General features: G+C 33.6%; 2 protein-coding genes across 12 annotated transcripts; one reads left to right on the top strand and one right to left on the bottom strand.

Annotated features, from left to right (window-relative positions):
• The first annotated feature begins 3,872 nt into the window (after window positions 1–3,872).
• LOC109605109 (uncharacterized) lies at window positions 3,873–7,776 on the top strand. Of its 11 annotated transcripts, XM_049966096.1 has the most exons (16): window positions 3,908–4,230; window positions 4,413–4,668; window positions 4,785–4,892; window positions 4,965–5,018; window positions 5,102–5,203; window positions 5,311–5,367; window positions 5,454–5,543; window positions 5,651–5,716; window positions 5,803–5,865; window positions 5,945–6,019; window positions 6,113–6,202; window positions 6,278–6,403; window positions 6,779–7,081; window positions 7,140–7,187; window positions 7,246–7,353; window positions 7,440–7,776. In XM_049966096.1, the coding sequence occupies exons 1-16, from the start codon at window positions 3,934–3,936 to the stop codon at window positions 7,682–7,684; spliced, it is 2,088 nt and encodes a 695-aa protein (XP_049822053.1). In that variant the 5' UTR covers window positions 3,908–3,933; the 3' UTR covers window positions 7,685–7,776. The 11 variants fall into 11 exon arrangements, with proteins under 11 accessions (XP_049822058.1, XP_049822053.1, XP_049822052.1 ...); XM_049966101.1 differs by having other exon boundaries at window positions 3,873–4,029; window positions 4,785–5,018; XM_049966095.1 differs by having other exon boundaries at window positions 4,785–5,018; window positions 7,443–7,776.
• A 909-nt stretch (window positions 7,777–8,685) lies between these two features.
• LOC109605106 (uncharacterized) lies at window positions 8,686–9,555 on the bottom strand. The gene is made up of 4 exons (XM_020021674.2): window positions 9,347–9,555; window positions 9,207–9,293; window positions 8,907–9,151; window positions 8,686–8,851 (listed from the first exon to the last, which is right to left on the bottom strand). Exons 1-4 carry the CDS (start codon window positions 9,548–9,550, stop codon window positions 8,815–8,817), a joined length of 573 nt encoding a protein of 190 aa, XP_019877233.2. The 5' UTR covers window positions 9,551–9,555; the 3' UTR covers window positions 8,686–8,814.
• Window positions 9,556–9,864: the final 309 nt, after the last annotated feature.

Raw genomic sequence — 9,864 nt, 5'->3', positions numbered from 1 at the left:
AACTATCAATTATATTGAACATATAAAAAAATCGTCACGGACACTTTAGTTATAAAGTGTAACAGTAAATTTAAAAAGTTCCTAGAAAATGCCATTAGGGGAGTTACCACACAAAACTAATGTAACTAATTATCATAATTTCCACTAATTCGTAAGGCAAATAATTAAATCAGATGCATTCATATCTCCTCACCTTAGCAATTCAATATAATTAACGCTGCTGAGACAAGGTCAACCATGATTCCTATTTAATGTTAATCCAATCAATATACATAAACAAATTTTACCAGGGAAACAATTATAATCGGTTTAAAATAACAGTACTATAAATTAGTGTCTATTTAAGTGGACACTATTTATAACATAATAAAAAAATCAATTTAAATTAATTGAAAATCACCATAAACACAGTCATGGGGTTTTCCTTTTGCAAAGAACAATCGTGTCGAGGGTATCACAGTTTTGTGGTTAATTATTAAATCACATATTAAAATGAATTTATTAACTGGCTCTTTTATTCTGACAGCAAAATACAGACACGTGTAATATTAATTGTAAAAACACTTTATTACATATAACTAATTATTGTTGCCGTATGTAAATAAGCTGCAATTTTAACGTGCATCCGAAGATTGTAATTGTAATTTAATTAGTAGCTCAGCAACGTTTTTGACTGGTTGCTAATCCAGTTTTGTTTCGAACCGTATTAGATTTCAAATCTTAATTGGTTTCGTGTCTTTTTAATTGAGTTCTTCACAATTAGTGATTTTTTTTTTCAGTCAGTCGAATTCAATCAATCCCAGCTTTATTTATTCATGAGTCATTCTGTATTATTGTAATCTGATTTTTTTAAAGGCTAAAAAATTGTGAACGTGCTGAATCAACCTTAATAATGATACAAACTTAAAAAATAAACGAATAAGCAGGTTCACTACATGTTTAATTCATCGAAATATTACATAATTTTATTGAATTAACAGTCTTATTTTTGTTAGCGACGTCGTAAAATGCAAAATATTAATTTACATACTGCGCTTACCATTAATTTTACGGTAAAAAGATTGTTAAACAAATAACGAAGCATGTTAGAATAGAATGTTCTTGTTTGATCTTCATTAAAAGCAACATAGTAATAACCAGCTATAATTGCACATCCTCTATTGTTCATCACAAGAAAAAAACCCACCAACTATATTATTAATTATTATAATTAACAACTAATTAAATTTTCTAAAGACGTTTTTGCAAACAAGACGAGATATTAAACAATCTCAGTTCGTGCATTTTAACAAAGACAAATCGGACTTCCCGATGGTCACTGCGGTTTTTAATCAAATCGACGATCTGAATTTTGTTTCCTTTTTTAAATTCTTACGTGATTTAAATTTTTATTTGTTTTTGTTATAATATACTAAACTGGTGTCTGTGATAAAGTATAACACGTTAATTTATAGAATTAAATCATCACTGTTTGTGTGTATAATATGATTATCGTATGCCACAACCTTCGGCATATTCTAATAATCGTAAAAAATATAATTATTTTTAAACTTGTTTGTATTACATCATTGCAATTATTTAAATGTTTCGTGTATTACATTATCAGATTAAATAAAAGAAAGGTTTTTTTTTCTAAACTCAAAAAAGTACTAAATACATAAAAACTAGATATAATTAAATTTAAACGAATTAATTAATGGTTAGTAACATTTTTCAATTTAAATCATTTAACATTGTTACTGATTCAAACTTTTTATAAATAAGAAATTTATAACATATATCTATCTATATATTTCTAAAATGTGACTCAAATCCTGACTTTTGAAAAGTATTCATTATGAACATATTTTTATTATTAAAAAGTATTAAAATATTAAAATTGAACTTATTTTTTATTTAATTATAATAAAATTAAAATTTGAACTATTTTCAAATTTTTGAAAATAGTTCAAAATATTGTAAATAAACGATAAAAAAAACTATTTCACAGTTTTAATTCTAAATTTATTACATTTTCTAAAATATGACCCATATCTTGAATTTTGAAGATTATTCAATATGAAAATATTTTTTATTTATTTATTACTAATATTTAAGTAAAGCATAAAAACTACTTACAATTAAAATCTAAACTAATTAATTAATACCTAAATTTATTTCATAGTTTTAATTCTAAATTTATTACATTTTCTAGAATATGACCCAGATCCTGAATTTTGAAGATTATTCAACATGAAAATATTTTTTATTATTTGTAAAATATTTATTTATTTATTATTAATATTTAAGTAAAGCATAAAAAGCTACTTACAATTAAAATCTAAACTAATTAATTAATACTTATTAAAATTAAAATCAGAAAATATTCTTAATATTTAAATTATTAAGAATGTAATATTATATTTTTCATATTTTGTGATCAAAATTTATAAAAATAATTTAAAATATTGTGATTAAACAAAAATTAATTTATTTGACCTTTTTTAATTCTAAATTTATTACATTTTCTAGAATATGACACAGGTCCTGAATTTTGGGAATTATTCGAGATGAAGAAATTTTTTATTATTAATAAAATATTTAAACTGTTAAGTAAATCAAAAACATTACTTACAATTAAAATCTAAACCAATTAATTAATACCTATTAAAATTGAACATAGAATTAATATTTAAAATATATAATGAAAAATTAGATTTTTGTTATTTCTTCTTTTTTTAATTCTAACAAAATTTATATTAAGACATTACAATTTGTGATATCTTCAAAACTCTGAAAATAATTTTAATTTGTGTCACATTTTTAATTCTAAATTTATTACATTTTCTAGAGTATGACCCAGATCCTGAATTTTGAAAATTATTCGATATTTTATATTTTTTCGTAAAATATTTAAACTGTTAAGTAAATCATAAAAACTACTTACAATTAAAATCTAAACCAATTAATTAACACATATTAAAATTGAAATTTAACAATATTCTTAATATTTAAAATATTAGGAATGTAAGATTAGATTAAGTTATTTCTTCTTTTTTAAATTTAATGAAATTGAAATTTGGACATTATATTTTGTGTTACATTCAAAATTCTGAAAATAAAATAAAATATTATAAAAAAACGATTATTAATTTATTTCACATGTTTAATTCTAAGTTTATTACATTTTCTAGAATGTGACCCAAGTCCTGAATTTTGAGAATTATTCAACATGGAGATATTTTTAATTTTTTTTGAAACTGTAAAGTGAATCATAAAAGCTACTTACAATTAAAATATAAACCAATTAATTAATACTTAATAATATTCTTAATTAATTCTTAATATTTAAAATATTAAGAATGTAATATTCTTTTTTAATTCTAATGAAATTTTGACATTACTTTTTGTAATATCTTCAACATTTTAGAAATATTTTGAAATATAAATAAACGATTTAAATTTATAACATTTTCTAGAAGAAGACTCAGATCCTGAATTTTAAGAATTTTTCTGTTTAAATATATTTGTTATCATTTTTAAATATTTATTTTGTTAAGCAAACTAATAAACTTTATTTTTACAAATAATATATTAATATTAGTCTAAAATTAATGAGTATTGTAATTAACCAAAGTTTACAACTTAACAAATAAATTGCAAAGAATACAATTAAATTAAATGCTTCTTGTTTATAATAAATAAACAAGGTGAAATTTTGGCATGTTTTCAAATCCCCAACTCGTTGCACAAAATTTATTTACAAACAAAGATACACCCAACGTGGAAAAAAACGGTTCGATCCAGATAAACAAATCAGTTCTTCAAATCGCCAACAGGATATTATATTTTTTCGCCGGTTACATAATAAGATCGTGATTTCCATGCCGAACCGATTCACAAATCGCCGATATAAAAACGACAAATTGCGTTGCGGTACCATCAGTCTGAACAATGAAGTGGTCGGTACCACTTCTGTTATTGACCTTCACGGTCATCTCGATATACTGCGACGAGGCTAAGCCAGAAGATGTCCCAAGACCTGTCGGGGTAGTGTATTTGATCGACGTTATTTCGAAGCCGAATGAAGAACCCAGCACTGAAAACGGGGGCGTCAGCAACAACATTGCTGACAGTGAAAATAACAAACTGAAGCACAATTTGTTGTTGGTGCAACCCATTCCGATTGATGAGGCTGGTGATGGGGTCTACTTTCGTCCGGAAGACGGAAAACCTCTCAAGGAGCCTCAGGTTAGTTAGTGAATCAGTGCCTCAATTTGAGTAAATTAATTGGATTACTGCTGTTTGCTTCAACACTGATTTTGTGGCACTAACAAACTTATTTGGGTTCCAATTTGGAGAGGTTTTCTTGCTTTCTTTTTAATTAAGTTGTTCCAAATGTTATTGGTTAAAAATTAATTGTTTGTTTACAGACATTGAAGGTATCTCCCCCAAAACAGACGCGTAGACGTAGATCCTATGGAGGCCACTCGAGTGGAGGTGGAACCGGTGGTTTCGGCGGCGGTGGCGGAGGAGGATTCGGTGGTGGAAGTGGAGGTGGTTTCGGCGGAGGCTTCGGAGGTGGAAGTGGAGGTGGCGGCGGAGGCGGAGGAGGAGGTGGATTTGGAAGCGGCGGCCTTGGAGGACTTCTTGGGGGACTTCTCGGAAAAGGAGGCGGCGGTGGATTAGGTAATAATCTATTTTAAAAATGTGCCAATTGATAGACATTTATAAAATTATTCCACGATTATCTTTCATGTGAGAATAATTTGTCTAAATAAAATTGGAAAATCCAATAACAATAGGAGTTGGAGCTGGAATTGGAGCCGGAGGAGGCGCCGGCGGAGGCGCCGGTGGAGGCGCTGGTGGAGGCGCCGGTGGAGGCGCTGGTGGAGGCGCCGGTGGAGGCGCAGGTTTAGGCGCTGGTTTAGGCGTTGGTTTAGGCGCTGGTGGAGGCGCCGGTGGAGGCGCCGGTGGAGGCGCAGGTACCGGTGGAGGTGGAGGCACCGGTCATGCAACTGGTAGCGTTCACGTAACTGGTAACTTTGGTTTTTTTGATTCTCAAGCATGCTCCATAGAAATTTGCATGAATTCGCATGAGAATTTTTGTAATTTTGTATAGGAGGTGGATCAGGCGGAGGATCAGGAGGTGGATCAGGAGGTGGATCAGGAGGTGGATATGGAGGTGGTGCAGGAAGTGGTCTCGGCGGCGGTGGTTCGTCAGGTAGTCAAAAAGTTTCTTTTGAAATAATCTTTCTCAATGAAAACTCACTTTTCCAATTTAAATCATTTGATGGTACTCGGAATTAAGTTTTGTAAAATTTCTAACAGACGGTGGATCTGGAGGAAGTGGAGCCGGTCATGCAACTGGCAGCGTAAACGTAATAGGTACGAATTCTATTGGCACAGTCTAAAGCATGTTTTCTGTCGAAATTCGAATGAACGTAAAGATTCTATTTTTTAATATTCCACAGGAGGTGGATCAGGTGGGGGTGCAGGAGGTGGATCAGGAAGTGGATATGGGGGTGGTGCAGGGGGTGGTCTCGGCGGCGGTAGTTCGTCAGGTAGTCAAAAAGTTTCCTTTGAAATAATCTTCCTGAATAAAAACTCACTTTTTCAATTTAAATCATTTGATGGTACTCGGGATTAAGTTTTGTAAAATTTCTAATAGGCGGTGGATCTGGCGGTCTTGGAGGAAGTGGTGCCGGTCATGCAACTGGCAGCGTAAACGTAATAGGTACGAATTCTATTGACACAGTCTAAAGCATGTTTTCTGTCGAAATTCGAATGAACGTAAAGATTCTATTTTTTAATATTCCACAGGAGGTGGATCAGGTGGGGGCGCAGGAGGAGGATCAGGAGGTGGATATGGGGGTGGTTCGTTAGGTAGTTACAAAATTTCTTTTGAAATTATTTTCTTCGATTTCTTAGTAATCCCGGTTATAATTTACAAAATATTCAATAGGCGGTGGATCTAGTGGGGGAGGAATTGGAGGAGGCAGTGGCGCCGGTCATGCAACTGGCAGTGTTCACGTCATAGGTACGAATTCTATTAATATTCGGTGACACTTGAAGCATGCTTTCTGTCGAAATTCGAATGAACATAAAGATACAATTTTTTAATATTCACCAGAAGGTGGAACTGGTGGGGGTGCCGGAGGTGGAACAGGCGGCGGAACTGGAGGGGGTGCAGGAGGTGGTCACGGCAGCGGTGGCTCCTCAGGTACTGAAATTCAGTCATTTGACATCAATGTCTCGAAAGAATTACCGTGATTAAGTATTCGAAATATTAAATTAGGCGGTGGCGCTGGGTTAGGAGGTGGACTAGGAGGTGGACTCGGAGTTGGACTTGGAAGTGGAGTTGGAGGTGGTCTTGGAGGTTCTGAAGGTGCAGGACACGCAACTGGTAGTGTCCAAGTCATAGGTATGATTCAGTCAATGTGCCTGCATGTCTTCTGAAAGCTTATAATTTTAATTGGCGTCTCAGTGAAGGTTATATCTACGAAATTGAATTTAATCGCAGCTATTAATCGGAAAGATACATGCATGGATAATTGAGATGTTTTAATTCCTCTTCGAATTGCTTTTCCTGCAAGCTGGTTATGAGTTACATCTGATATTTTTTGAATGAATTTGATTACTAATCAAATCTTCATTTCTTTGAATTTTTTCATGGGCATGTGCATGAAAATATATTTCTTTTGTAATTTTCTGGTGTGCTAAAAGCTTTGCAGCATCCACAAAGGGAAATTCATAAAATATTCTTAACCTAATTGTAAAAAATACGTTTTTTTTCTAGGCGGGGGCGGAGGCGGCGGTAAAGGAGGCGGTTTCGGCGGTGGCGGAAGCTCCGGTGGATTCGGAGGTGGCCCCGGAGGCGGAAGTGGATTTGGAGGTGGCCCCGGAGGCGGATTCGGAGGTGGTAAAGGAGGCGGCGGTGGTTTTGGCGGCGGCGCTGGCGGCGGAGCCGGTGGTGGTGCCGGCGGAGCCGGCGGATTCGGTGGTGGTCCAGGAGGCGGTTTCGGCGGAGGACCAGGAGGTGGATTTGGAGGTGGAAAAGGAGGTGGCGGTGGATTCGGTGGCGGAGCTGGCGGATCTGGCGGTGAATATCCACTATATTTTTTGTAATATACTTTTATATAACTTTTTTGATTATTTAGGTTATGGAGGTTCTGGAGGAGGCGGATTAGGAGGTGGCGGATCTGGAGGTAAATAACAATTATACTTTTTGTAATATACGTTTATATTACTCTTTTGATTCTTTAGGTTATGGAGGTGGCGGCCTTGGCGGAGGAAGCGGTCTTGGTGGAGGCGGAGGCCTTGGTGGAGGTGGAGGCCTTGGTGGAGGCGGAGCCGGAGGTCATGGAGGTTCAGGTAAAATATAATAACTATGAAAACACTAGTAACTTCATAAATATTCTAATTATTGAATACTATTAAGTGAATTAAAATTGTTTCAGGAGGATTTGGAGGTGGCGGTTCCGGAGCTGGTGGCTTTGGAGGCGGCGGTGGCGGAGGCGGAGGCCTCGGCGGCGGACTCGGCGGCGGACTCGGAGGAGGTGGCAGTGGAGGATATGGAGGAAGTGGCGGCCACGGAGGAAGTGGTGGTGGATGTTGCGGGGGAGGCGGAGGTGCCGGAGGCGGTGGTGGCTACTCCAAAGCTTCAGCACATGCTTCAGCCTCAGCTGGAAGTTACGGCAAATAGTTTCTAAGTATATGATTGTATGTAAATTAAGAAAGATAAACTGTGAAATTTGTACTGAAATTTATAATAAATGTACCTTAATTTTAATAAAACATGTTTTATTTAATACATCGTGACGAGGTTTAAAATTCAGTAACTAAATTACATATTTAAAGCATAAAAATGTTAATTTCTACATGTTTTGCTCTTTAAAATTTGATTTATTTTAATTATTTTGATAAATTTTATTGTGTGGAAATATAAAATCATTCTTCTAAATTATTAAAAATAATGAAAATTATTATATTCACTGTTAATTTATTAAATATATCCATATATTAATGAAACAAATAAAAGTTTGGATTAATTAGTGCAATTTTTTTATTCCTTTGATGTAATATAAACGTTATAAATATTGAATGTCATATATTATTTTTAATTATTTTTATCTCATAATTATTTGTGAAAAAAATAACAAATATTGTGGCACAACAATAAATTTATAAATATTAATATGTTGAAATTTTTTACCGAAAATATTACTAACAACAAATGCAAAATACATATAAAATATGTATACTAAAAATAAAAAAGTAATATAAATAAAAAGCTGCTTGTTTATATTTTAATTTTATAAATTTATTCACACATATTGTACTTAGATGTACGTGTAATAAACGTTTTTTCTTATAAATTGATTTCAATCATCTCTTATAATTATCAATAAAAAATAACAATTATCTAACATATAAATTAAACAATAACATATCATGCAAAATCTATTATAATGGCGCCATATTTTTCAAGGTTTAAATATCAATTTTAGTATATTATGATTTACACCAACAGGATAAACGTATATTGGAAACTTACGTAATACAAAAAAGTCAATAAAAGTCTTCTTATTTGGAATGTAATTGCAAAACTATCAATTAGATTGAGATTTTCGTTGTGGTTTCATAAATTAAAAGCGTAATTAATAATTGTGACAAGTAATTTATCTTCATTAATTTTAATGAATATTTCATTTCATACTTGCATACATTAATAGAAACACATATTTTTGTATTATCAACTATATTTCACTAAATTATTGGTATAATACATTATAACCTAATCAATGTTTACACTTGCTTTCCTTAAATTTATAATTATTTGCCATACTTTCCTCCTTTGCCGCCTCCTCCGCTGTAACATCATCACAAATTAGCTTAAATTAATTTTTTTAAGCATGAATACTCACAATCCCCATCCACCACTGGAAGACGAAGAGGAAGACTGACTCCAGGAGCCACCACCGCCTCCACCAAATCCTTTGCCACCGCCGCCTCCGCCGCCACCTGGACGGAAGCCACCACCGCCACCACCTCCACATGACTTACAACCTCCTCCATAACCGGGGGAAGCGGAACGTCTTACACGACCTTGACGAAAGTCTTGAGGAGTAAATAGTGGACCAAACGGTCTGATAGGGAGCTGATCTTGGGGCTACACAACCAATGAATAACAGCAATTTTGTAAATTGAGTGAGTATTAACTTTACCTTTTGGAAGTCGGGTTGAAAGATGTTTTGTGGCTCAGGGAACGATGGGAAATTCTGGCTTGGTTCTTCTGTATGTTGCCCTCCCAGCTTAAAAATACATGTTAATATAAATTACGTTATTTACTCCAGTATTTACTTACAAAGTGCAGGTTTTGTCTAGGAATGCCGTACATCAGTTTGGGTTGTTGGTCAACTTCGTTAGATTCCAGTCCATTATCTTCTTGGTCTAAACTAATCAAGTAGACACTTCCCACTTTTTTGGGCTCCACCAAATTCAAACTATTTGGAAGGTAAGCTGCGGCAGCAACAGTTGCTAGGAGCAACAACGACAAAGTCGACTTCATCGTGATTGACTGATGATGGTCAACGAATCTCCATCTTATATAGTAGCATGGACCAATTATAATTCGTCAATTTCAATTAATTTGAAGTGGTTTGTTTTGTGAATATCCCCTTGATTCGCCTCGAGCTGGTGCATATTCATCAGAAACGTTGTTTTTACATAATAACAGCGGTTAAGTCATTTTTATTCAAGCGAATTTGTTTTCATTTCAATAAATGTGTTTTATTTATTATTAATAGCTTTGGATTTTCCTTTCAGTGTTGGAAACAACGCACAACTGACGGATCCTCAAGGTCCCCACGTGGTAATTTAAAA

This window comes from Aethina tumida, chromosome 4, assembly GCF_024364675.1.
Source record: "Aethina tumida isolate Nest 87 chromosome 4, icAetTumi1.1, whole genome shotgun sequence".
In the NCBI taxonomy this organism is placed as follows: domain Eukaryota; kingdom Metazoa; phylum Arthropoda; class Insecta; order Coleoptera; family Nitidulidae; genus Aethina; species Aethina tumida.
This window is presented reverse-complemented; position numbering and strand designations above follow the sequence as displayed.

Excerpts from the sequence above, each read along its gene's own strand:
- LOC109605109 (XM_049966094.1), top strand. The coding sequence starts at position 3,934 with ATGAAGTGGTCGGTACCACTTCTGTTATTGACCTTCACGGTCATCTCG. Across the intron at positions 5,019-5,101 it reads TGGTAGCGTTCACGTAACTG|GAGGTGGATCAGGCGGAGGA; the intron begins GTAACTTTGGTT and ends AATTTTGTATAG. Across the intron at positions 5,368-5,453 it reads TGGCAGCGTAAACGTAATAG|GAGGTGGATCAGGTGGGGGT; the intron begins GTACGAATTCTA and ends AATATTCCACAG.
- LOC109605106 (XM_020021674.2), bottom strand. The coding sequence starts at position 9,550 with ATGAAGTCGACTTTGTCGTTGTTGCTCCTAGCAACTGTTGCTGCCGCA. Across the intron at positions 9,294-9,346 it reads CTAGACAAAACCTGCACTTT|CTGGGAGGGCAACATACAGA; the intron begins GTAAGTAAATAC and ends TGTATTTTTAAG. Across the intron at positions 9,152-9,206 it reads TTCAACCCGACTTCCAAAAG|CCCCAAGATCAGCTCCCTAT; the intron begins GTAAAGTTAATA and ends TTGGTTGTGTAG.